Source organism: Cervus elaphus, chromosome 23 (genome assembly GCF_910594005.1).
Source record: "Cervus elaphus chromosome 23, mCerEla1.1, whole genome shotgun sequence".
Classification (NCBI taxonomy): domain Eukaryota; kingdom Metazoa; phylum Chordata; class Mammalia; order Artiodactyla; family Cervidae; genus Cervus; species Cervus elaphus.
Window position 1 is genome coordinate 38,126,806 of NC_057837.1, and position 27,800 is coordinate 38,154,605.

A 27,800-nucleotide genomic window follows, 5' to 3' on the forward strand; every position below is an offset into this window, starting at 1 on the left:
GAGAAAGGAAACATGGGACTATTCTATCAAGTGAGGGGTGGACATGAAACAAGAACTCACAGGTCGAGTTTCTACAGTGATCTGCGCTGAAAAGATAATGGGAAATCCATGTTCTATGCATTATCTAACAACATGTGTATCTGATACATAATATCTATTTTAATCTTCTATAATGTTCCCTTCCACAACTGGGGTGGGAGGCAGCAAAGAGGGAAACCTGGGAGGCAGGGGGTGTGGACACCACTGCTTCTTAGGAATAGCATCCTGCTGTTATTCACTCAATAAACATCGAGAAAACAACAAAGCTATGCTAAAGCACCAGGGGAGGCAAAAATGCAGAACAGGTTGACAGAACATGGCCAGACTTCAAGAGAGACTGCAAGACACAGAACTGTTCTCGACTGTGTGGTGGAGGGAGTCGTGACTTCTGAACTCACACCTTTCCCCACTGGACTTCCTCTTGTTGACTCACGCTCAGTCTCACAACTTGCTCTGGGCAAGAGAACCCTGGTTTGAGAAGTGCCTTTTTACAGCTCTGCCACAACCATGAGAAGGTCCTCTGCCCTCGAGAGTCACTGATGCTTTGGCCTGGGCCCTAGAATGAACACATGGAAGTTGACCCAAGAGTCAACCTGTGGCAGGAGCCAAACTAGTTAGAGGTAACACAGACCAGTCAACCTCCACCCAAATCAACAGCAACATGAGCAAAAATGAATGATTGACGCTGCAGGACCCTCAGTTCTAGGATGTTTGTTATGCAGCCTTGTTGTGGCGATAGCTGACTGATACAGATGGCTTCCCCAAAGGGAATCTACAAGCCACTTAGAGACAGCTTGTCTCTCCACATTCATAAAGAAACCAAAGCTACTTACCAGGCTCACCCTTCTTCTTTGACCCAGACTTCTTCTTTGCAGGAGCCTCTTGCTTTGGTGCTTCCTGGCTCTGGACCATGTCTGCATTTTTGCCCTGGGTAGGAGTTGACTCTGCCTTTTTACCCTGATTGGCAGATGCATCCACCTTCTTGCCCTGGTTGGGGGAACCTTCTGATTTTTTGCCTTGGTTTGAGGTTCCCTCTGCCTTTTTCCCTTGATTGGGGGTCCCATCTGCTTTTCTCCCCTGGTTTGCAACACCTTCCACCTTTGTGCCCTGATTAGCAACTGAATCTGCCTTTTTGCCCTGATTCTGGCCTGCCTCCGCTTTTCTGCCCTGGTTGGGGGTCCCCTCTGCCTTCTTGCCCTGATTCTGGGGCCCCTCTGCCTTCTTGCCCTGATTCTGGGCCCCCTCTACCTTCCTGCCCTGATTCTGGGCCCCCTCTGCCTTCCTGCCCTGGTTGGGGGTCCCGTCTGCTTTTTTACTCTGGTTTTGAACCATTTCTACCATTTTGCCCTGGTCCAGGGCACTCTGCTCTTTTCTGCCCTGATTCTGGTTCCCCTCTGCCTTTTTGCCCTGGTTCTGGGCCCCCTCTGATTTCTTCCCTTGGTTCTGGGCCCCCTCTGATTTCTTCCCTTGGTTCTGGGCCCCCTCTGCTTTCTTGCCCTGGTTCTGGGCCCCCTCTGATTTCTTCCCTTGGTTCTGGGCCCCCTCTGATTTCTTGCCCTGGTTCTGGGCCCCCTCTGATTTCTTCCCTTGGTTCTGGGCCCCCTCTGCCTTCTTGCCCTGGTTCTGGGCCCCCTCTGCCTTCTTGCCCTGGTTCTGGGCCCCCTCTGCCTTCTTGCCCTGGTTCTGGGCCCCCTCTGCTTTCTTCCCCTGGTTCTGGGCCCCTTCTACCTTCTTGCCCTGGTTCTGGGCCCCCTCTGCCTTCTTGCCCTGGTTTTGGGCCCCCTCTGCCTTCTTGCCATGGTTGGGGGTCCCCTCTGATTTCTTGCCTTGGTTCTGGGCCCCCTCTCCCTTCTTGCTTTGGTTCTGGGCCCCCTCTACCTTCTTGGCCTGGCTGGGGGTCCCCTCTGCCTTCTTGCCTTGGTTCTGGGCCCCCTCTGCCTTCTTGCCTTGGTTCTGGGCCCCCTCTACTGTCTTGCCTTGGTTCTGGGCCCCCTCTGATTTCTTGCCTTGGTTCTGGGCCCCCTCTGATTTCTTGCCTTGGTTCTGGGCCCCCTCTGATTTCTTGCCTTGGTTCTGGGCCCCCTCTGATTTCTTGCCTTGGTTCTGGGCCCCCTCTGATTTCTTCCCTTGGTTCTGGGCCCCCTCTGATTTCTTGCCCTGGTTCTGGGCCCCCTCTGATTTCTTGCCCTGGTTCTGGGCCCCCTCTGCCTTCTTGCCCTGGTTCTGGGCCCCCTCTGCCTTCTTGCCCTGGTTCTGGGCCCCCTCTGCCTTCTTGCCCTGGTTCTGGGCCCCCTCTGCCTTCTTGCCCTGGTTCTGGGCCCCCTCTGCCTTCTTGCCCTGGTTCTGGGCCCCCTCTGCCTTCTTGCCCTGGTTCTGGGCCCCCTCTGCCTTCTTGCCCTGGTTCTGGGCCCCCTCTGATTTCTTGCCTTGGTTCTGGGCCCCCTCTGCCTTCTTGCCTTGGTTCTGGGCCCCCTCTGATTTCTTGCCTTGGTTCTGGGCCCCCTCTGATTTCTTGCCTTGGTTCTGGGCCCCCTCTGATTTCTTGCCTTGGTTCTGGGCCCCCTCTGCCTTCTTGCCCTGGTTCTGGGCCCCCTCTGCCTTCTTGCCTTGATTCTGGGCCCCCTCTGCCTTCTTGCCCTGTGTAGAGCTGGTAGCAGGGGCATTGCCTTTGGCGCCCACTGGGGACACCACCACCATAGGCACCTCCTTGGGAGCAGCTTCCAAGATGGCAGCCTTTGAGGCAAGAACCTGGATGGAATTCACTACAGAGCTGACTGCTGGTTCCACCTTTGCCACTTTTTTCTCCTTCTTCTTTTTGTCCTTTGGGGAAGAAGCCAGCTTCTCTTGGGGCATGGCTGGTACTGTGGCTACAGGGGCAGTGACCACAGGGGACTGGACTGGGGTTGGAGCCACCGCCACTGCAGGTGCCCACACTGGGTCCCTGGGGAGGATGGTCACGCCAGGGGTGGGCTCATGGTCAGGTATCTTCCCGTTGGGCTTCTCCTCCTTTTTCTTGGTCTTTCCTTTCTTCTCCACTGTCTTCTCCTTCTTCTTCTTCTCCACTTTCTGGTGGTTGGTCTTCGCCATTTCCTTGCGCTGGTTGGCCAGAGCTTCTTCATATGACGTCTCCTTCATGGAGAAGGTTGACACCAGGAAGATGCCGATGGCGGAAACAACCATGAATCCACCAAAGACCACAACCCCCAAGGTCTGAGTGTCGTAAATATCCATCCTGGCTGGTTTTCCTTTCACCTGCCAAATACATACACGGCAATTACTTTCTGTAGAAACCGAGGCATTTGACAGTCACCATCCCCACTTGTAACACCTAACATATATGGTTCCACTAATCCTTCAGACTGATAAAATCAAAGAAGAAACAAACCAGGCAATCTCTGCTGTCACCTGTTCTCCCTGCCCCCTCAGAAGTGAGCAACTTTTACACAAGCTGGGACACATGAAGCCACAGAGAGATGGCAGCAGGCAGCTCCATGACGAGGGCACGTGGCGCCCAGACAACTCAGAAGCCGTGACCCCAGGTCAAGATGTTCCCCACCACAAGGTCAAAGATGCACGTGAACATAAGCATGGGCCAGTGTGAGACAACTGGGAGTGGTAAGGACTGTGTCAAAGTGCCAACTACATCAGGAGCAGGAGTCACCCAGTCACAGGTGACAACTGTAGAAACGTGAGCACTAGGTTGATGTATCTTTTGCTTTTTCATATCAGGACAGATTTCCACCACCACCCCCACCCCAATTCAAGTTGACTGATATTAAGAATACCGTGTGTGTCAAATCAAACACAGCTGCTGGCTCACACTCACAGTGTCCTGGCCAGTGGGTCTCATGAGCACTCTTTCTCTGCTGCCCCCTCTCCCCCAGGGCTGATAAACACAAGTACCCGCCCAGGGGCAGAGATGAGAACCTACGCATTACAATCCCAAAGGTGATCAACATGTGGTGAGGAAAAATGGAGCCTGTGAATCCACGCATTAGGAAACAGGAAATATCAGTCCGGGGAGGCTGACCAAGTAAGACCTCAGGTCTGAATTCCACATGCAGAGGCTGCAAAGAGGGAGGGGGACGGCGTCACCAGGTCCACTCCTCACCCTGGGGAGAGGACCCTTTGTCTGACGACACACTCCCAACCACGAAAACGATCCACCCTTCTCGCTGGCCAGGGACCGAAGTCCACAGGGTTGGAGGTGGCCAGGTCCACACCCAACAGCTGTCAGCCGGGCTACCCCTGACTTCAGTGAGGAACTCCCAAGGGTCCATTTCTTGGATACACTCAATGTTTACCAACTAATTTTGCTGCGGCTATCATAGTTTCAGTCCCCTGACCTGGGGAGTGAGAACAGAGCCCAGCTCCCCCAGGAGGACCAGCAGTGGAGTAGCTATGGGAATGCATGTGTGAGAGGCTGGGGGAGGGCAGGGGGAAAGGAGGAGAGCTAAGTGGTCCTCCAAGCCCCTGGAGCTGGGATAGGGCAGGCCCAGGCTTCTCAGTGGTTTAAAGGTTGAGATTTCTCTTCCTGCATGAGTGGGGGCTTCTAAACAGCCATGGAATCCAAATTTTGACATTAGGGGGTTTGAGAGGAGGGACTGAACTCAGCATCCTACTCTAAGGAAAATCAGTCTCATCGCAGGAAAAATGCGACTTTGCTGTCTTTCTACGAAACCCCTGCAGAAGGAGGGTGGACTGTGCCCTGCTCTCCAGGGCAGCACCTTCCTCAGGGGCAGCTGGACACTTACTTCTCCCAGACTGTTGCTGCGGGCTGCAGCTCTGGGTCAAACTCCACATCCTGGTCCGCAAGCCCAAGGGAGCTCATGGAGCCTCCAGGTCTTGGGGCAGCGAGTTCTGACCCCTGGTCGTGGGTCCCACACACACAGAGGTCAGGAGCCTTCGGGACCACACTCGCAGCTGAGTGCAAAAAGCCTGGAGGGAGGGGTCCAGGAGGCTGGAGGGAGGGGACAAGAAGCTGGAACGTTCCACCATCCCCTTCTAACCGCTGCTGCTCGGTGGGTGTCCACAACTGAAACGCTGGGTCCTCACAAGGACCCCTCAGCACTCTGCCGACACGGACACGTTTCAGGTACGAGGTGACAGCATAATCACGACACCATCCTATTCAGGTGACAAAAATCCTCTGACCTGCTGTGCAGCACAGGGAACTCTACTCAATATCCAGGAAAAGAACCTGAGAAAGAGTGGATACAAAAACCCTCTGCAACGCCCTTCTCCAGAGGCAGCACCAGGCTAGGGGCCCGGGTCACCCAGCTGCAGGTCTGCAAGCCCCGGGTCCCCAGTGTGCCCTGGAGGGCAGGTCCCATGGAGGCCCTGGGTCACCAGCCCCCAGAACAGGCATTACCCTCCCCATCTCAGCTCCTCCCACCCCCACCCACTTCATCCCCTTTCTAGCACCATGGACTCTGCAGCTGAGTGGTTTGGGCAGAAAACCCACAGATGAAAAGCTGGTCTTGGCTCTCAAATTAGGCAAACACAGGATACAAGATATTCTCTGTTGGGGGAAGAGTGGAGAGAAGCCAGCTATGAGAGCGTTTCCCTCTGCAAGCGCAGACAGACATCTGAGGCCATCACTTCCGATGCCTCCAAATACACTCAAGGTCAGTTTTCAAGGTTAGCCTGCCAGGTGCTCCACACACAGTCAAAGGACCCTGGCAGGAACCTCCCACAAGGTTTTCCACAAGACTGTGCTGTGTGCCGTTGCATCCAGAGTAGGCTGACCACAGAGAATCTGCGCTGTCGATCCCGGAAACTTCTACGAAATGTACACATTTATTTACAACAGCCAATCTGCTTAGAGTGTGAGGCAGAAGGCCAGCCAGCACAGGGAGCAGACGGCCGCCCCGAGGCTCAGGGACCACTCCCAGGCTCCATGGCTGAAACCCCAGGCCCACCTTGGAGGTGCAGAGGGCATGGCTTTCTTCTGCTCCTGGGAGTAAGGACTGGGGAACAGAGGTTGTGTGGACACCCCAAGCATGGACTACTGTTGCTGATTCACTTGGCCTGACCAGGCTAGTGCAGCTTGGCCAGGTCAGTCCAAACTGGCAACAGGGATTTGGGTTGGTTTTGCAAAAGGACTCTCAACAGCACTCCTGGGGCTGGGTCATGTCACCACCCAGCTATGCTGTGGGGGACCATGTGTGGGCACTCCAAGAAGCTACAGCCGGGGATGGGGAGGTGGGTGTCAAAGAGACCCAGCCCCATTTCCTGGGTGTAAGGTGACTTACCAGGAAGGCACAAAACTAAAAGAGAATGACAACAGAATCAAGACATTAGCAGATATGACTGCATCATCAAGTACTTCAAATATACAGAAGATTAAGAAAAATATTCTGAATGTCCATTTATCCACCACCCAGGTTTAGCAAATCCAAACATTTCCCCCATTTACTTTAGATAAACGTTCAGTGTCTCATCTTTCCTTCCACAGAGGACCAATACCCAATGTGCCACCATGCTCAGCCATGGGTGCCCACTGGACAAGCCCAGGACCACCCTGGCAAGGGTTGCACAAGACCAGCCCTGCGAGAGTCACTGGGCAACGTTTTATCCTCCAGAACACACCACTGGCCCAGGGTGGGCACCGTGCCACCAGATACTGCAAACTGCCCCCGGGGCAGCACGAGCCCCATCCTCCCCTCACCCTGCAGACATGCCCACCAGATGCCGGTGATGCTGGGCCGCCTATGGAGATGAGCACTTCGCGCTTCTCCTATGACACGGCCTGTTCACATGCTTGGCCTGTCTTCTGAAGGGCTGCCTTTTTCTTTGATTTATAGGTGTCCTTTACATAGCTTGGATATTAACATTTGTTGTTTTCAATGTATCTAAGTCTGTGGAGCTGACTCCTTGGGAAACACCCTGATACTAGGAAAGACTGAGGGCAAGAAGAGAAGGCGGTGCCAGAGGATGGGATGGTTGGATGGCATAACTGACTCAATGGACATGAGTTTGAGCAAACTCCAGGAGATGGTGAAGGACAGGGAAGACTGGTGTGCTGCAGTCCATGGGGTTGTGCAAAGAGTTGGACACAACTTAGCAACTGAACAACAAGTCTCTGGTTTCATTTTCAACCATCTTGTTTGTTTTTACAGTGTTTTCTTGTATCACAGCTATTCTCCCAGAGTCTGGGGCTGCCCAGGTGGCACTAGTAGTAAAGAACCCACCTGCCAATGCAGGAGATGTGACAGACTCAGGTTCGATTCCTGGGTCGGGAAGATCCCCTGGAGGAGGGCATGGCAACCCACTCCAGTATTCTTGCCTGGAGAATCCCATGGACAGGGGGGCCTGGTGGGCTGCAGTCCCTGGGGTCGCAAAGAGTTGGACAAGACTGAAGCAACTTAGCACACATGCCACAGAGTCAAAGATAACCTGTTTCCTTTTTCTTTTAAGGAAAAAACTTTTGCTCTCCTTTCAATCTAAATAATCACTCAGTCATGTAAAGAGGCAATGCACTTCTAGGGGTCAAAACTTGAAAGGCACAAAACGGCTGACACAGAGTGAAAACCTCCCTTATACCCCTGCCTCAGCCACCCAGGTCCCAGCCACTGGGAGAGAAGCCCTTTACTGTTTATTTTCTTCTGCACACTTCAGAAAGCTTTTCGTAGTTTGGTTTAATCACCTGGGATTTACTCCGGCATATGACAGGAAACAGTGTCAGCTTCTCTCACGGCTTAAATTACCTGGCACCCCTTCTGAACCAGTCCACTCTCCTCCCCGACTTGCACAGTGGCCTCTGCGCCACCAGGCTTGATGGACTTACACTCTGTCCCACCTGCATATTTATCCGTGCCCGGCATCAATACCACATTTAGGCCCACGCATTCGCTCCAAACCCCAATGCCACTGGGATTTTTGAAACAGACTAAATTTACAGATGAAGGTGGGGACAGCTGGCTGTACACCATGGGAACCGTCACTGCAGCGTGGAGCACTCCACTTATTTAAATGTCCTTTTATATTATATTTGCAAAGAGCTTTTATGATCTCTGTAGAAAAGTCTTTGTTGTTGTTGTTAAGGTTATTGCTATTTTTAAGTGTACAAGAAAAAGATACCTTTTTCTATTTCTAGCTACAGGCATCCAGCAAACTTATTCATATTTGCACGTGTGTTGTTTACCCAGATATTACACTAAACTTTCCTCAAATACAGGAGTTTGTGGATTCTCTTCAAGGAAAAAAAAAAAATCACCTATGAGAAAAGACAGCCGTTCCTTGCTTCCTAAGCCATATCATCGTGTCCCTGAGCTGGGCAAGAACTCTGAGCAGGCTCGCTGGTCTTGTCGCTGAGTTTCCACTTCTGATGAGTCACTATTAGATGCTGTGTTGGTAGAAAACTTTTTATGAGTATCAGGTAAGCTGTCTTATATTCCTAGTTACCTTTCCTTTCTAATAACTGGGCATTAAGTTTGAGCAAGTGCTTTTTCTTTATCACTTGACATTTTCTCTAATCTGAAATGGGTTGAACTAAAATAACATACATTCTAGTGTTAACTCACAGACGGTTCTGAGTGTGTAGACACTTCTTGATGGTGGGTCTTTTCCTTCTTAATCCCTCACTAGATTTGGTCTGTTGACATTTTTCTAGGGGATTCGGGGCTGTGAGCTCTCATGTGAGGGGAAGCAGAATTGTCCTCAGACTGTGCTTCCACAGTCTTGGCAGCAAGGTCTCCTCAGTCCCATAAGCTGAGGATCACCCTCTTCCCTCTGTTCTTTGCAGATTCAGAAGAAATGGCCTGTAAAACCGTCAGTCTGGTTTTTCGTGATCTGTTCCTGGAGGGGGAGGAGTGGGTATAGAGCCACTTTTTAAAAAAATTGAAGTATAGATGCTGTATAAGATTATATAAGTTACAGATGTACAACATATTGATTCACAATTTTTAAAGGTTTTTTAAGTATAAAACTGCTCCGTCCATAGTTTAAAATATTGGTTATGCTCCCCATGTTGTACAATATACTCTTAGGGCTTGTTTTATTTCATTTTATTTTTGTAGCTTATTTTATACCTCTTAATCCCTTTGCCCTGTCCAGCCCCTGCCCCCTCCCACCCCCCACTGGTAAACACTAATTTATTTCCTATTATCTGTGAATCTGCTTCTTTTTTGTTATATTCACTAGTTTGCTGTATTTTTTCAGATTCCACATATAAGTGATATCATACAGTATTTTTCTTTCTCTGTCTGACTTATCTCACTTCACACAATACCCTCTACGGCCAACACCCTCGAGATCCACCCATGTTGTTGCAAATGGCAAAATTTCGTTCTTTTTTAATGGCTGAGTAGTATTCCATTAGTATTTCACTATATATATATTATATATACATCTGACATCTTTATCCCTTCATCTGTCTATGGACATTTATGTTGTTTCCACGTCTTGACTATGGTAAATAGTGTTGCTATGAACACTGGGGTGCATGTATCTTTTTGAACTAGTGCTTTTGTTTTCCTTCAGATACATACCCAGGAGCAGAACTTCTGGGTCATATGATTGTTCTATTTTTAGTTTTTTGAGGAACCTCCATACTGTTCTTTTCCACAGCGGCTGCACCAATTGACATTCCCACCAACTGTGTATGAAGGTTCCCTTTGGTAGAGAGCTGACTTTAATTGCTATTTCAATTTCAATGATGATTCCAGGAACCGTTTATGGGTTTGTGATTCAATCTACATAATAAATTTTCATCAATCCTTCTTCTAACTTCCATTGGTTCATCCTGTTCTTTCTAACTGCTTTACATGAACATTTATTAACTTTCAGGCCTTTTTTTCTTTTTTCTTGTAGCAAATATTTAAGGTAATAAATTTTCCTGTAAGGTACTACTGTAGCTTTATCCTCCAAGCTACAATGCACTATTTTCATCAGTGCTCAGTCTGAAGTATCTTCCAGTTCCCAAAAGACCTCTGACTCACAAAGTGGCAGCATCCTTAACATTCCTAACATGTGAGGGCTTTGAATTACCATCAACAATCCTAATTCAACTGCACTGTCCATCAGAGGATCCATTCTGTGTGATACAGGTCAAAGCTTTTACACTTGTAACCATGATCCAGGAAGATAACTTGACCCAGGACACATACCTGCACCCTCTTATATGCACAGTATGTATATGATCATGTAAATAATAAGACTTTCATGAAATAATAACTCAGTATTTGCATGTGTCATGCACTGGTATCTCCTAAGCATCAACATTTTTTTAAAGTTTTTCACAACAAATTAAATCGACTGTGAGGGTCATGACACACTGGGCCTGCAGTCTGACAAAAGCACTGGCTAGGATTTTGATGTTGGGGTGTTTTGCTAGATTGTGGTCAGCTTTTACGAACATGTACTATGGGAAAGATTGCAGGCAGAAGGAGAAGAAGGTGGCAGAGGATGAGATGGCTGGATGGCATCACCGATTCAATGGATGTGAACTTGGGCAAACTCTAGGAGATGGTGAGGGACAGGGGGGTCTGGCGTGCCGCAGTCCATGGGGTTGCAAAGAGTCAGACATGACTGAGAACGACTGAACAACCACAACGTACTCTGTGGACTGAAGGCCGCATGTTCCTGTGTATAACCTTCTGTAGAACCAATCCATTTTCTGTCTATTTAATCAAACAGCTATTGAGAGCTTTAAGAAGCTCCCTCCATGAGCATGGATTTGCCAGTTTCTCCTGGGAATCTGTCGATCTGTGCTTTATTGGGAGGGCATCTTATTAGAATATAAAATCAGAACTGCGACATCTTCCTCATAAAGTGCCTACTATTTTATCCTCTATTATAAAGTGATCTCTTTATCCCTAATGATTTTTTTTCCCACTTCATTGTCTGATTATTTTAAAAGTTACATCAATTTCTGGGAGGGGGGGTTAATATTGGCCTAGAATCATTTTCTGTTCTTCACTTGCAACCTTTCTGGGGTCATGTTTTAAGTGGAACTCTTAAAAATAGCATATAGCAAAAAAAAAAAATAGCATATAGCTGGATTTTATTTTAAGACTAGCATGGCGATTTGTCTTTGTAACTGGTAGGTTCAGTTCATCAACATCTACTGTGATTCCCTATGTATTTGGACTCATTTACACCTTCATCTTGTTATTCTCGTTTACAGTACTTTTTCTTTGCTTATTCCTCGCTTACTTTCTTATTTTGCATTCCACTAGATACCTTGTCCTCTGTGTTTGAAAGTTACACTCTTCTGTTTTCGTGTGTGACTATGTGCAAGTGCTCTTTTAAAAAATTGTGATTAATCAAAAAAAAATTGTGATTAAAATGCCTTTTCCCCTTACATTCTCTTCACACACACACCTGACAGCTGACACTTCCCAACAAAGGAAGAGCCACAGAAGCCTTGGTCCTGGGGCCTCCATGAGCAGGGGCGGGGTGGGGTTCCTCTCCCCCCCCACCTGCTTCTCCCTCACACACACCTGGACCACCTGCAGGTGCTCTGCAGTTCCAGACACTCATGCTTATATTTCCCAAATGGTCCCCCGTCTGTCTGCCAGTCACTGCTTCCTGCATTGCAGGCCTCCTGCATCTCTGAGTCTCCCCAAAGCACATCCTTGACCACCTGTTTCAGCAAGAATCTCCTCTTAGAAACATTCTCAGTCCTTGCAGCCCTGAAAAGGTTTTCTTTCCTTCACTGTCATTCAGCATGAATGGTTAGCTGAGTACAGAATTCCATGCTGAGAGTTACTTACTCTCACCACTTTGAAGATACTGTTTTATTTCTCTGGCTTTTTTTTTTGGTGGGGAGAGGGGTGGGCATGCTTAAGATCAAAAGGCGTGTTGTCAATTTATCATTTATAAGACCTTTAAAAAAAAAGATCTCATTACTTTTAAGATCCATCTTTTGGGTTCTGAGGATTCAACAAAACCTTTAGGTGTTTAGCTATTTTTATCATCTAATTCAGGCTCACCGTGCTTTCTCACGTGTTTCACCGGTTCTGGGAAGGAATGCTCCTGCTTTTCTACAGTAACTCCTGACTGCACCTCAACCTCTGCCACCACTCAGGAGAGATCCTCAGACCTGTGTTCCACTTCACCGATTGTCTCTTCAGCTGAATCTAACCAGCTCTGCAATCAATCAGTCCTTTGAGGTTCTTTTTTTTTTTTTTTTTTGTCCAAGTTCGCCTTGTTTTTTCCCTGGTGCTATTTTTTTTCCTCATTATTGGTTTTCAGTACTTTTATACCTCTTAATAGTGACTCTGGGGGGATTTTATCAGTGGAAATCCTGTCTGGTCTGAATTTCAGGCTTGTCTCCAAAGAGCTATTTTATCTCTGCTTCAACAAGGCCTTAGGAGAAAGCAACAGTGAGGACAAATTTTTAGAGGCAGTATCATCTCTGGTTAAACATTTCCAGCCTCTCCTGCCTCAGGAGAAATCAGATAAGCTCTCTTATCATCTCCACGCCCCCCAACTAGCAGTCCTTTTAGCACAGGTTTTACATGGGAGTATGGAGGGGGATTCCATTCCCCCCACCCAGCTCCCACCTGGACAGAAAAGCCAAAGACCCAAGACCCAGACTCTGGATGACGAAGACACTGACTCCACAGGGCCAGCTTACATCTGCATCCCTGCCACTCACCCCCCTCCCTGGGGGCTTATGGCCTCTGGCAATCTCTTTTACTACCCTGCAAGCCCAGCTATGCTTTTTAGAGAATGCTTATTTGGGCTTCCCTTGTGGTTCAGCCGGTGAAGAATCTGCCTGCAAAGTGGGAGACCTGGGTTCCATCCCTGGGTTGGGAAGATCCCCTGGAGAAGGGAAAGGCTACCCACTCCAATATTCTGGTCTGGAGAATTCCATGGACTGCATAGTCCATGGGGTCACAAAGAGTCAGACACAACTGAGCGACTTTCACTTTTCGAGAAGGAAATGGCAACCCACTCCAGTACTCTTGCCTGGAAAATTCCATAGACGGAGGAGCCTAGTAGGCTACAGTCAATGGTATCACAAAGAGTCATACAGGACTGAGCAACTTCACTTCTCTTATTAACTCCATCTAACATAAAATCTTCAGATCACCTCATCTTAAATTTTAAAGGCAACCTCTAATTCTTTTTTTTAACACAGAAAAACTAAGAGAAAAATCAGTAACTGAAAGATATATTCAGAAATAATCTAATTCATGTTCTAAGAGGATGGAAATAACTGACTTCCTATTTTCAAGAAACAACGCTATTCATTTTAAAGAAAGCTAAAATACCAAAAATAGAAATGTACTCTATTCCAAGCCTTGGCTTATTCATTGGCCATTTCAGATTCAATTTCTTTGCCTAAGGAAAAATAAATAAATAAATAAACCACTGACATGTTTTTGTGTTTCTCCAAAATAATAGTCTTTGGAAAAGTTAGGTACATAAATAGATCTAAATCTTCTCGCCTCATCAGTGAAGACAATACCCCACAAGGTAGGTATTAGGAACCCTGACTCCTCAAGACACACACAGGCCATTCAGACATGCAGAGTTCTTCCTGCAGCAGACATGGGGCTCCCAGGGAGTGGGATCAATGGTTTCCCACTGCGTTCAGTTGAACCACAGCACATCCATGCTCCTGAGCATTTCTGAATACAGGTTCCGCTAAATATTGGTCAGGTGGGAACCACCCACTGACACCACATCGCAACAGCACAGGTACCTTGGTGGAGGAAAAGAACGCACGCCATGCAGTCTTACTGGGGAAAGGTATTTTCCTTGGTTTTTCAGTTTTTACAGTATTGCAAACATTCCCTTTCTTAAGTTTCATTCTCTGTTTGTTGCTGGTGACACCGACAAGTAATTGATCTCTGTTGGGTGATTCCTGTGCCCACCCCCCCACTCCCCTGGCAACCTTGCCTGTCTCTACTAACACTGTAGATTAAAAAATTTTTTCTACACATGTAAGCATATTGCCTATAGATCCTGTTCCTTTCTTTCCCATCTTTCTATCTTCAGCTTCACTTTTCTTGAGTGTTGGCACAGGGCAGGACCGCCAACACCATGCATGAGAGGAGTGTCAGCAAGCACCCCATTCTTTCTCATCTCAAAGTGAAATACCTGGGTGTCTTGCTATTTAGTGTGATGCTCAGTATAGAGCTCCTGAAGGCACCCCTTTCATCAGGTTCTTGATTGTCCTCTTAGCTTAGTGCTGTTAAACTATGTTTTCCTAGAAATTGACTTATATTGCTAAAAGTTGCAAAATCATTGCCACGTTGGGATGAAAAAGGAGGTCTAGTATGTACAGTGCCGTGCAGCCCCCTCCCCTGGATCCTCCAGGTTCTAATAAACACCTGGGACACTGGTTGGCTGTTATTGAGCACAAGTTTTTCATGAAAACCACTCATCTTTTCAATGTCACCACATCTGTAGTGAAGTCCCATTTGACAATATTATTTTCCCTTTCATGACCAATTTTCCTTGATATGTGTCACCATGACTTATCTTTTTTAAAATGAAGCTCTGGCTTTGCTGAGCTTCTCTGCGAGCTCCTCCTGCATTTGCAGCGAGGGGATTCCTTTCTGCTGGGACAGCATTTGCTCATGGGCAGAAATGCCATGGACAGCGGAGCCTGGTGGGCTACAGTCCCAGGGGTTGCAAGAGTCAGACACCACTTAGCAACTAAAACACCACCACTGGTAAGATGTGACCCTTCCACAAACCTTTTGCAAAGGCTCATCTTTGATGAAGGAACTTTGCAGTCAAGGACTGCTGCCTCTAGGACAGGGCGACGGTGGCGGGAGGCAGGGACCTCTCACTAGGATAAGTGGTGACTCGGCCTCACCTGGTTTCTTTCTACAGTCAGTCACTGTGGACTACAGGCCAGGCTCTACAACGCTGGCGGGGATACAACAGAGAACCAGCGCTAGGGGGAAAAGTCCGCACTGTCGGTCACCAAAGTCAGGGGCAAGACTACACTTTATAATGTAATTTATTATATATTGTAACAGAAGCCCCAAGTTGGAAATCACCCGAGTGCCCCTCCAGAGTGACACGTGGAGAACATACAACACAGGGATGACCCACCACAGCCCCAGAGCACGGGCTGACCTCATGTTCACACGTAATGTCAAGTGGAGACCCAAAGACCAACACGCATGTGAATCCACTCTCCCACGAGTTCACCCATGGGCGGAGGGACCCGTGAGCTAAAGGTCAGGAGGGCAGTGACCCTCCGGGAGGGGCAACAGCTGAGGGGCACCAGGTGAGCTGCTGGGGGATCACATTTCTTGGTCTGCTGGTTAAACAGGGTTCTGCCCCATGGACCATTGCTAAGCTGTAGACACAACGGTGCGTTTTTCGATATTTGTATTTTACCTTAGTAAAGAGTTTTACTTGAGTAGGGACTTTCTGGTGGCTCAGACAGTAAAGTGTCTGCCTACAATGCGAGAGACCCACGTGGGTCGGGAAGATCTCCTGGAGAAGGAAATGGCAACCCACTCCAGTATCCTTGCCTGGAAAATCCCATGGAAGGAGGAATCTGGTAGGCTACAGTCCACGGGGTCACAAAGAGTCGGACACAACTGAGTGACTTCACTTTAGTAAAGAGTTAATTGCATATAAATATACGTATGCCAGCTTGGTAGGAGAATAAGTGCACGTGGCTCTGGAAGGAGCATCTCTGATGCCTGGCGGGTCTACACTGGCTCAGCCACTCCTGTACCACTCAGCTTGCTCACGTGCGCTGACCACGCAGCTCCCGTGAGAGGGGAAGTGGACACAAGGTCCTGGCGGGCGGACACGTCCTGCCTTAACTCCCCACAGCCTGCACTGTCCCTGGTGGCTTCTGACAGCAGACTGTTCAGAACAAGGCTTGGGGCTTCCAACCTAAGAGGGAAGAAGTGGCTGGGCCTGGCCATGGCTACTGCCACCCCATCCACGCCCCGACGTTGTCACTGAGACTGCCGGTTCAGTGTCGGTCACCCGGTCACTCTCCTGTACTGACCTTCCCCCGATCACTGTGGTTACTACAAAATTCCCCGCAGGATTATCTTCCTTTCTTTTGACTACAATTGGTCTAGAGTTCCCAGGGAAATGAAAACATACTCAACAGAAACAAAGTTACCTTTAATTCCTATGCAGGGTGAGTCTTAATTAAAAAGGAAATCGGTTTTGCTACAGTTGAGTTGAACCTTTTAACCACTGAATGAAAAGTGCCAGGAAAAGGTACCACCTGGGCTGAGGGCCAGAACCTGATCTCTCATGGTTCTGCATGAAATGAGTGGGCCAGTTCCTCCCATCAGAAGGGGTCAGAGTCTAGGATCGACTCTTTCTCTGCCTAAAGGCAAAGGCAGGAGGAGACGAGGGCTGTGGACTCAGCCTGGAAGGGGCTACGGCCAGCCAGACCCCCTGCTCAAGCACCACCCTCTCGGCTCCCATGCCCCTGCCTCGAGGACACACGGTCAGGGAAGTAGGAGGTTGGCCGCATCAAGCGCTCGTGCTCCTCAGCCCCACAGAGTCTGGCTAAAAGGAGCGGGGATGGAATGCCAGTTACCCTCCTGCCACTAAGGAACACTCTTGCTCACAAAGCACAAAATCCACCTCTTTTCGGAGGCAGCACATTGTTCAAACCAAAAAGAATGTTTTGGCTCCTGGTTAAGGGCGCATCAGTGATATGCTCAGCTGCCCCACGAGTCAGTCTAACTCCTCAGCTCGGCCGGGAGGTAAGGATGCTCATGGCGAATTCTCCTCCAGGAACAAGCATAGGCACCTGAGAAGGGCTTGGTCCAGCGAGGCCCTGCATGGGTGACAGACAGAGGAGAACAGGTGGCACTGAGGCCAATCTAACTGGCCTGTGGGTGAAGGTGCTAGGGGGAGAGTAGATGCCCGAGCCCTCTGCCAAGGGTCACTCCAGAGCCCTGGGCCCTGCTGACCAGAGGACGGCCCACATGCGGCAGCGTGGCCACGAGTGACTATCAGTTCCCAGCAGTAGCCAGGCTGGAGGGAACCCCACCGTCACTTGGCTTTGGAATTTTATTTTTCGTGTTTATATTTGATGCTCGAGGAATCCAGGCTACTTGAGGCGGAATCATAATACACTCACAGAACTCGCGCACTAGAAAATCACCTCTCCATTAGCCCAGCAGGACGGGCATCTACCGTGGGCTGCAGTTCCAGGCGCCAGGACTGCCTGGGGAAACCAAGCAGACACGTCCCTGCACTGGGAGAGCTTATGCTCCGGTGACAGAAATGACAGAGTCAGTCACACATGCGACACATCAGGTGGTAATCGTGCAGAGAAGTGGGATGGCTCATGGGGCTGTCACTGCACAGACCTGAGGACAGTAGGTGGAGTGGCCACGTGGCTGTCTGGGAACCAGTTCCCCTGGGAGAACCACAACGCATGCAAAGGCCCTGTGGCCGGAGCACGCCCAGGAAACAGAGGGCAGCGGCATGACTGAAGCAGAGGGTGGGGCCAGCAGTGACGCAGAGGGAAGGCGGGGCCTTGGAGGGTCTTAATGCAGGGTGGCACGACCTGCCCTGGGAACAAACCAGAAGGCGAGGGTGAGGACAGAGCAGGAAGACCACCCAAAGCCAGCGACATACGCCAGGGGATGAGGGTTCGCACCCAGCCAGCCTGGGGGGACGGGGTGAGTGGACGGAGCTGGTAGGTATGCCGTCATGAAGGATACACGCATGAGAAAGCATGGAGTGAAGGATAAACCAAGATGTGTTGCCTGGAAGATGGAGCCAACTGGCCTAGTTTCATTTTATATGAAACTGAAGCCCCGGGAAGACAAAGTCATGTCCAAGGTCACATCACTTACTCTGGGGATTAGAACCCTTCCCCCACCGCCCCAAGTTGCAGCTCAGGGGAGACCCTGGTGGATCACTTAGGTCACAGGCAGATGCCCTCCGGCTCCTCTGAGCTCTCGGAGGTGCGGGCAGACAGTGCCCCCAGGGACCCAAGCAAGGTATAGTGAGGGGTGGGGGCTGGGAAGAGAGCACAGGCCCTGCTCAGGGAGGCGACTGCAGTCCACGGCTGCCACCAAGAAACAAATCCAGTGGGCCCGGAAATCCCCATTGTCCCCAAGAGAGCTCAAAATCTAGATTTTTAACAATAGCTTTTCCAATTTTAAAAGGTGGCTCAGTGGTTTAGCAAGATGGGGCTGGACAAACCTCATGTGTTGGTCAAGTCCCCTCCATGCGGGTGCGGCCCCAGCCAGGAACCAGTCTCAAGTCAGCCTGAAACACATCTGGTTCACTCACACCTCAGCCAGGGTCAGGGCACAAAATTAAAGCCCTGAGACTAAGATGGTCTTTTATTCCAACTTTGAGGCCGGCAGATGATGTTCACAATCACAACAGCTAGCTGATCACTTCCAGCATGGCCTCTCTGACCAACACAAAGGCAGCTGCCGGTCACTCTGGGATCTCTGTTAACTGGGTTGATGCTGCTCTACGTGCAGTACTGACATGAGGCCGCGCACTCAGAAAAATTCTCTCCAAATACTAACCAATGATCCTTTCAAAGTTACATGGAATATAACCAAGTGTTGCCAACAGCCAGGGCACACCTGATGCCAGCAAGCAGGCAAACACCAGGACACCGGACCAGGCAGGGTTCGGAGACCAGCCGCTATTGCAGCCTTGCTAAAATAATCCAACATAGAAATTACAAAACCTTTATAAATTACAGTTGCTCTGAGTTGCTGAGCGGGTGGGAGAGACACATCACCCATGGCACTTAAGGGAAACAGGCCATGTGTGTCTGGCCTTTGGCCATGGGAGTCGGCCTGCCGGTCTCAGGAAACTCACCTGAACTTTTGAGCCTAAGGAAACAGCCTCCAAGGAAGTCCCCAGGTTAATTTTTGGTAATGCCAAATGGCCCTCTTGGCCAGGCTCTCTGCCTTAGAATTAAATATTTACTTTCCCATATGCTTTCTGCCCAATATCTATTTTCCATATCTGTTACACTGGGCCATTCTGATGGTGCTGCTTTTAGGCAGGAATCTCTCCAGAGCAGGACCCTGCTTCTTGCTTCTTGCCCTGAACATGCAATTTGTAAGGTGCACCCGAGTCAGTCCAAAAGTACTTTCTAAGGTGACATCTCAGTAGGGGGACACTCATGAACTGCCATTAGTCAACTGTCCCTGACCTACAGAATGGGCACTTCACAGGGTTCAACGCAACAGTGTCTCTAAATGATCAGGAAAAGCAGAGGCATCAATGTTCAGGAGGGAGAAGGCAATGGCAACCCACTCCAGTACTCCTGCCTGGAAAATCCCACGGATGGAGGAGCCTGGTAGGCTATAGTCCATGGGGTCGTGAAGAGTCGGACACGACTGAGTGACTTCACTTTAACTTTTCACTTTCATGCATTGGAGAAGGAAATGGCAACCCACTCCAGTGTTCTTGCCTGGAGAATCCCAAGGACAGAGGAGCCTGGTGGGCTGCCGTCTATGGGGTCCCACAGAGTCGGACACAACTGACGTGACTTAGCAGCAGCAGCAGCACCAGCAGCAATGTTCAGGGAACAGCAGCCATCTCCAGACCAGCGCTGTTCAGGAGAACTCTCTGTGGCAAGGGAACGGACTGAAATCTGCACTGACCACCACGTGGCACTGGGCACTGAAATGTGGCTTTGTGACTAAGACATGAACTTCCATTTTATTAAAGTTTCAACACTTCTGTGTGGCTACCCTATTGGACAGTTCTAGACAGGAGCTTTTGCAGACACGAGTGAGGTTCACTCGTCTGCAGTGTATGAAGGCCCGGCACACAGGAGATGGTGGAGAAAGATGTGAGATGAAAGCACGATCTTCACACTCACTGCCATGCTTCACACTGACTCCCCACCTTCCTTCCACTGAAGCTCTTCATTTCCAGATCAAGGTGCTCCCTTGGAGTGTGGAATTACAAAGCCTGTTGGTAAACATTGAGAAGGCTGTGCCCACATCACCCAGCAGCTGGGCAGCAGGAACTAGCCTAATGACTGCCTGACCTGCTGGGCCTCCATATTCTTACCCACTGGATGGACACCCGAGACGGAGATCAAAGTTGTGAATCCGTTTCTAAACGGTAATCCTTAAAAAGCAAGTTGGGCTGAGCTTCAGTTGTCCGGTGAGACAGCTGGAAAAAATGTACCAGGTTGCTGGTCTGCCTCATTTCATCCACATTTATTCTGTTACGTTCAAAGTTAGTTGCTCAGTTGTGTCTGACTCTTTGCAACCCCATGGACTGTAGACCAGCAGGCTCCTTTGTCCATGGGATTTTCCAAGCAAGAATACTGGACTGGGTTGCCATGCCTTCCCAGCTACTAAGTAAACCAGTATTCCAATCAAATTGTTTGCATTCAACCACTTACATGGAATTTGGTGCTGTATCATCACTATAGCCTATTGACCTAGGGCCCCCTTCAGCAAAGAGCATAATTGCTCAAATGTGACTCAATGATTCAGGATTTATTTAAAACTCTCCCATCACCAAAAAATATTCATGCACCAAGATACCAATCTAATCCCTTACTCTCTGTAGAGACGTTCAAAGGCAGACTCCTAACTCTGAAAGAGTTCTGTTACAGCACGTTACCTCCGGCTCTACACACAGGACACGGTTTCTAGTCCCAGAAACACCTTTCTCATTCCCCCCAACCCAATCTCAACTGGCCCAGAAACCCTGCACGGCTCCACCATCTGCCTCCAGCTTTCCTCCTTCACTTAAACAGAGGGATGTGGCATGTTTAGGACCTCAGAACTGGAAGCTTCTTCCTGGAAGGAACACGAACTGGCTGGCTGTGGTGGGACTGACCTCTGGAGAGTTCACAAAGGAGTGAAGATGTCACCAGAGAGCAGCTCACTGCAGGGTTACCAGGACTTCCTGGTGTCGGGTTAAATGGAAGTCAAGACGACCCAGCACAGAGGACAGCATCAGGGGACGCAAGGTGCTCCCCAGCCACGTGGGTCGTGAGTAAAGCACACAGCTGCCCTTCTGGAAAGGCTGGACCAAAGACCTTAATCTCTGGGGACATTCAACAGTCAAAAAGGTCTGATGAGCTCTCCGGCTGTCCCCAACTCCAGAAAATGCCCGGACAGTTTCAGCACACCAGGCAAAACCTGGGAGGTTCCCAAGAGCCTGCAAAGTTTCATTTCCTTGGTGCTTCCTAGGCTGATGACCTCCGACCTCCAGGAGTTATTGCCAAACTGCCTTCCCTTTGCACAAGGTACCCGTATTTCCCAGCACCTACCAGGAGCCTGCCTGACCCCATTGTGAGTGGGTGGTTCTATCTCCAGGTCACAGATAAGGAAATCCGAGTTCAGAGAGGTTGAGAACCCTGAGCAGAGGGTCCATGTCGTGGCAGGGGGTGGGACCCAGATTCTGGTACGTGGCAAGGCTGCGTCTGCAGCGGGCTGGCTGGAGGCAAACCCAGACCCCACCTCCCTCCTGGCCTCTGAACACCCTAGAAACTCTCGCAACAGTAACCTCTCACACCTGTGGCCCACTCCCACGCGTGCTGGGTCTCCAAGGCTTCTCTCTCCAGCAGCCCCTCTTTCCGACGTGGACCTGCACCCCGGAGTTTAAACAGCCTGGCCGACTCTCCACGATGCGGGCTTGCAGAAGCCAACCCCTTGACCATGATACCACCCAAGCTACCGATTTTTATCTGCCATCTGGGGAGGGCTCCCTGAGGCTTCCCAGACGCTGCACTGGAAAGCGCGGACCCCATCCCGCCCTCCCTACCCCAGAGCGAGGCTGGGTGCCCCGGGCAGGAGCCAGACCGGGTGCCAGCGCTGGGCGGCCGCGCCGGGGATGCGGCTTCCTCTGGGCCTGGCACTGCCGGCCCATTCATCGTCCCCGGCCCGGCGCCCTCGCGCCGGGTCCGCGCGGCCAGCCAGGAAAACGGCGCCCCCCGGCCCCGCCGCCAGGGGGAGCAGAGAGTCGCCTGCCGCCCCTCCGGGAAGTTGCCACCGCGGCCCGCCGGGCGTCTGGCACTGGACGGTCCAGGTCCCCGCACGGCAGGCCACCCCACCACCCCCCCGCCCAGGGCCCACCCCGCCCCGTCGGCGCCGATCGGTCCCGCAGAGCCGGGGCCGCAGCCCGAAGTGGGCGCGCTCAGCCCCGGCCCCCATTCAATCCCGCCCCCTCTCCCCGCTGGCCTCCGCCGCCTTCCGCCACCGCCCCCCCCCCCCCCCCCCCCAGCCCGGACTCCAGCCCGGCAACGTCATCCGGCCGCTTCCCGAAGCTTAACCCCTTCCTCCGCCAGCTGCGCGCCGCCCCGCCCCGCCGCCAACTTTCTTCGCCCAACTTCGCAGCGCGCGGGCCGGCCCGACGGCCAGGCGGAGACGGAGGGTGGGAGGGAGCGGCGGCCACGTCGCGCCGCGGGGCCGCGGCCGGTCCCGCCGACGGCGAGGACGTGGGGTCCACACCGCGGGCGCACTCGGTCGACGCCCCCCGGCATGGGGTTCGGGTCCGGCACACGCCTCACCCCCACCCCGGGGCCCACCGGGACCACCCCCCGCCAGGGTCCGCGACCGCGGCGACGGCGGGCGGCACCGCCGCCGGGGGAGGGGCCGCCAAGGAGACGTGTCACTCCCGGCGCGGCCCGGCCCGGCCCGGCCCGGCCCCGGCGCCCCGACGGCCCGCCCGCGCGCCGCCGCTGCAGGGCCCGGCCAAGTTTCTTACCTGCAGCCGGAGACGCGGGAGGGAGAGCGAGAGGGCAGGAGCCGCAGCCGCCGCCGCCGCGGAACCGGGAGACAGAGGAGCCGGCCAAGCCTCCGCCGAGAAGCCGCCCCCCAAGCAGCTGCAGGCGCCTCGATCCCGACGCTGCCCGCCCCGTCCGCCGTCCGCTCTGGCCGCTAGCTGGCTGCGTGCGCGCGTGTGGAGTCGTGGCACTTTCTGCCTCGGAGCTGGCGAACGGCCCCCTCCGCAGGGATCACCGCCTCCTGCCTTCCCCACCCGGGCCAGCCATTCATCGAGCCGCCTTTCCCCATTGGCTCGCACCCCGCCACTCCGCTGGCCGCTGGCCAGTCAGAGCGCCGGCGGCCGAGCCGCGGCGGCGCCCATTGGGCAGGAAGGCGGACCTCCGCCTCGGCCAATGGGAGAGGGGAGGAGCTGCGGGGCGCCGCGGGGGCGGGGCCGGGGCGAGGGGCGGGGCCGCGCGGTGCGGCGCTCGGCCCCTACGCGGGGGCGGGGCGGGGCGGGGCGGGGCCGGGACGCTCGGCCACACGCAAGGGAGGGGGCGCCGGCCGGCCCCGCCCACTCCGGGCGCCGGCCCCGCGCGCGGGCGCCGACCAGGGCCAGGCTCTGGGCCGGCGGGGCCGCGGAGGTTCGAATCCAGGAGGTGCTCCGCCCGCGCCCCTGGCCTGCTCTGGGCTGATGTGGCGGTGGGTGTCGCCCTGAGCAGATGGTTGCGCAACACGGGAACCGTAGGGAGAAATGCTTCGTCTAAAAACCAGCTAACTTCCCCCCGCAGCAGCGCCCCCTCCGGGCGCTGGATGAGAGGACAAGTCCTGCCGGCTGTCAGTCCCGAGAGGGCTCGTCCCTGTGTTCATTGCAATCGGCCCCAGAAAGAATTTTCTCGAGTAAATGGAGGATCGAGGGCGGAAAGGGTGGAAAGTCCAGACGACGCCCAGGGGAATGGAGGGCGGGCCTCACTTGCACCCATTTTCAGGGCGGTTACATCGAGGCACGGTCCAGACCTCAGCTGGCAGCAGGGCCGCAATTGCAGTTCTCTCTATGACTGCAAGGAGATTCAACCCGTCCATCATAAAGGAAATCAGTCCTGAATATTCATTGGAAAGACTGATGCGGAAGCTGAAACTCCAATCCTTTGGCCATCTGATGTGAAGAACTGACTCATTAGAGAAGACCCTGATGCTGGGAAAGATTGAAGGCAGGAGGAGGAGACGACAGAAGATGAGATGGTTGGATGGCATCACCGACTCGATGGACTTGAGTTTGAGCAAACCCCGGGAGTTGGTGCTGGACAGGGAAGCCTGGCGTGCTGCAGTCCATGGGGTCGCAAAGAGTCCGACACAACTGAGCGACTGAACTGAACTGAACGGCGTTTACGCCGCTCTGTGGGGAGGAGAGAGGTCAGAGCCAAATAAACTCGCCCACTTCCCAGAAAGCTGAGCAAACGGGGCTTCCTTTTGGGACTTCCTCCCTGACCCCCATCCCAGCCCCACCCCCACCCCACTCCCAGCCCCATATAAGCCAACACTCTCTTCATACCAAATAAATCTTTCAATTAAGATAATTTTAGGCCTGGTGTTTAACCATGATATCAGTGCCGCTTAAAAGCTAACTCTTAAACTTGAGCCAAAGCCAATTTCTTTGAAATTAAGGTTTCTGAGAGGCCAAGGGGTCTGCTGCAGGCTGTTCTGCCCCACACCACACCCCCCCACACACACCCCCCCACCCCACCCTCCGCCCCCGCGTGGCTACCACATCCTCTTCACAATATCTGTTTCTTGGACAATTTCACATACTCTCTCCCCCTTTGTCACTGGTACTGTACACGTTGTTAGAAAGATGTGCAAAGATAAGCCATCAGGGAATAAAGAGGGATTGGGTTGAAGTTAAACCGTTCATTCCTATTTTTAATCTCAGCAGTTCCCTAGCACGTTAATGATTAATCAAGGGGAATTAACCTGGATTAGCTTTGGACAGTCAGTCTTTTTTCCAGTGGTGAACTCCAGCTCCACACAAAAGTCAAAAATTCCAGTTTCCTGCTGTTGTATGTTACGAGCTAGTTCTAGTTGACCATGGGTAAACCAGTTAAGCTCTCTGAACATGGGTGTATCTTGTAAGACAATCACTACCCCCTCTGGGTTTTGGAGGTTCATTCTTCCATTCTTCTGTTCATTCATTCATTCATTGGTGTTTGTTGAGTGCCTGGAATTCATTACCAAGCTGGCAAACAGCCAGGAGCGATACACAGACCCAGTAAAGACCCCATTGCCCTGGGAAGCGTTGCTGTGGGCAGAGACCTCCTTCTTAAGACTCATTCATACTGTTTAGATTTTCCCAGAAGCAGATCCTGACTGAGAGGGTTTGGATGCAAGGGACTCACCTGGGGGATGATCCCAGGAAACACTAGTAGGGACAGCGGGATGGGAAGGGCTGCTGAAGAGTGCAATGTCAAGCAAGTGACCTCTACAGGCAACCAGGGCTCAGCTGGGCACATGGATGCCATGTGGAACTTGCCCAGGGGTGTCCCACCTATAGGTGGGACTCCCACCAGTCCTTGTGGGTGGAGGGCTTCTTCTGGAGGGACTTTAACTCACCCAGAGTTAAAGCCAGAGACAGCCTTTCAGCAGAGAGAAGAGGCTGTTTGCAGCAAGAAGCCCTTGGCAGAGTCTGATTGCCTAGGGTATCTGGGGTCCAGACGAGCGTCTTCTACAAGCTGTGACCCCAGGGCTGACACAGCGCATGCACAGAGTGGGGGCTCTGTAAGTGCATGTTCCATAAATGTTGTTAAATGAACCATAAGGTTACAAAGTCCCTGCGAGTGAAGGGTGTTTGAAAATAAAGGAGCTTTCTGTCTGCTCCCTCTGTGATTGACATCTGGCTTGGCCCCAGTGCAACATATGGTTTAGCATGGACGAGTGGCCCAGCCTTTGCCTTCTCCTTTCTTCAGTCCCTGCCCCTTGTCCAACCTCCATAGGGAGGTCAACCCCAACCCCCATTGCACCCCTGGTCCAGCCTGACCCCTCACGGCCGCTGCTGTGCCCATGGACCTAGCCTCAACCTGGTCCCGCCTCCTCAGTACATCTGAGCCCAGTGCTCTCCCCAGGAGTGTCTGCAGAAAAACAGGAACTGAGCCAGGACAAGGGTGCTTGTGAGGGAGCCAGGGGCTTCCCCAGGCTCAGAACCCCTGGCCCTGCAGCAAACCCAGAACTATCAAGTCACCTGGGAGGAGACAGTTCCAATCGCACAGCACAGCCTTCGGGACCTGTCTGCTCAGGGCCAGCACCAGGCCAGAGCCCAGGAATCAGGTCCCTGCCACCCCCTAGGATGACAGTCTAGTGAGGGGCTGTCACATGCAAGCAAGTCAGAGAGATGTCAAGGTGCACTCAGAGGAGAGCAGGGGGTGACAGCGGTAGCTTGAAAGAGAATGGAAAGCCAGCCCAGCCAGAAGGTGGGAAAACAGGACAGAGGCCTATGATCTAACATGGCACAGTGCACGAGGGGCCCCACTGAGCTGTGGTGTTTTGCCAAAGCCTGAAGGGTGAAGGAGAAGGCCAAAAGAGATGCGTCTCAAAAGGGGAACATCACAGGCCCGAGGGACCCACTTAGAGGTAATTCAAATATGCCACACCTTGGTGATAGTGACAGTTATGTCATCAAATTATGAGCTCCTGAAGAGGGTGAATTTGGTTTGTAAGCAAATTATTCTGCCCTCAGCCTAACTCTAGGGAAAAAAAAGAAAAAAAGATGTCCTTTTGGATCTTAGTTGTATATTAAAAACAAACATTCTTATTAGGAAAAACTAAACATACAAGAATAATAACCTTGTACGGCCCATTAACTCACCACAGGGCTTTGCTTTCTAACTTGCAGATATTTTTTCAAGAGTAGGCAGAAAGAGAAGATACCTTACAGTGTAAAAAGAGGTTTTTACTTTATCAACAACTATAAAAGGGTGATAAATGACAAACAGAAGGAAAATGTCACTTAAAAAAGAAAAAAATGTGGCAGAGCACAGTCTCTAAGGGTATTTGGGCTTCAGGAGTTGCTGTTCCTTGGCTCTAGAATACAGGCTCAATAGCTATGGCACATGGGCTTTGTTGCTCCGCAGCATGTGGGATCTTTCTGGACCAGGGATGGAACCCTTATCGCTTGCATTGGCAGGCAGATTGTTAACCACTGGACCACCAGGGAAGTCCCCCAGTTCCTTATTAGAGGTCACATGTCTATGGGTCAGCTGAGGCTTGGCTGATCTTGGCTGGTTCCTGTGTAGGGTGGGCTGGGGGGAGTGGTACACCTCTTGTCTGGGTTTGACTGGAGCATCTCAGATGCTGCTCCACTTGTCTCACTCCTTTTTTGGGATATCAGAGGCTAGAGAAGGGGTTCACTTCTCATGGTGATGCTGAGAAAGAGAAAAAGGAAATAAGCAGGAGTACACAAGGTCCCTGGAAGGCTTAGAGCTGTTTTGTTTTCTACCTCATTCTGTTGGTGAAAGCACCTCACACGGACAAACCCAGGTTCAAGGGAGGAATAAATACGAACAGGGTGAAGAAAAGGTGCCACTGGTGCAACCTACCACTGAGTCCAAGAAACACAAGGAAAAGGTGAATCAGGAGAGGGAAGGGTTGCGGAAGTGAGAGTTTTAAGAAGTGAAGAATGGTTAATGCAGCCTGGAGATTCAGCAAGGTGAAGACTGAAGTGTGTATCAAACATGGCAACTCAGGAATCATGAGGGACCTTCACAAGACAGCTTTAGAGGAAGGGGCAGGTGAAAAGGTGGCCGCCAAACTGTGGGGAGCAACGAAAGGGGGGATGAAACATGATCCATTCATCCAACAGATGAATTCAACTCTGTACCTATTACATGTCAGTCCTGTTCTAGGTGCTGGGGAGACAGCCTTGAATACGGCAAAGGGTTCTTTTCTTGGAGTCCACATTCTAGTGGGAAAAGAAAAAGACAACTGATAAATAAGCAAGGTGAACCGAGATGGTGCCAAGGGCTGCAAGGAAAGAGATGGGGCTCAGGTAGTGGAGGGGTGGGCCTTTGGGAGTGGGGGTGCCAAGAATGCAAGAGGCTGGTCAGAGAAAATGCTTCTGGGGAGGTGATGGTTGAGTTGAGAAGAAGCTGATCTTAT

At 51.6% G+C, this 27,800-nt stretch overlaps 2 protein-coding genes across 4 annotated transcripts in view; one reads left to right on the forward strand and one right to left on the reverse strand.

The window, feature by feature from the left end:
• RRBP1 (ribosome binding protein 1) overlaps positions 1-22,790 on the reverse strand; it is a 46,820-nt gene extending 24,030 nt beyond the window's left edge. For 2 of the 3 annotated variants that reach the window (XM_043883064.1, XM_043883061.1), the window contains exons 1-2: positions 22,657-22,790; positions 873-3,291 (exon numbers count right to left, since the gene is read on the reverse strand). In XM_043883064.1, coding sequence (XP_043738999.1) covers positions 873-3,270 — 2,398 coding nt within the window. In that variant the 5' untranslated portion in view covers positions 3,271-3,291; positions 22,657-22,790. The remainder of the gene's footprint in view (positions 1-872; positions 3,292-22,656) is intronic. The other variant, XM_043883062.1, reaches the window with a different exon arrangement.
• LOC122681074 (collagen alpha-1(I) chain-like) lies at positions 17,883-23,835 on the forward strand. Its single transcript, XM_043882797.1, has 5 exons — positions 17,883-17,948; positions 21,720-21,972; positions 22,019-22,076; positions 22,174-23,555; positions 23,645-23,835. Exons 1-4 carry the CDS (start codon positions 17,883-17,885, stop codon positions 23,348-23,350), a joined length of 1,554 nt encoding a protein of 517 aa, XP_043738732.1. The 3' UTR covers positions 23,351-23,555; positions 23,645-23,835.
• The last annotated feature ends 3,965 nt before the right edge of the window (positions 23,836-27,800 follow it).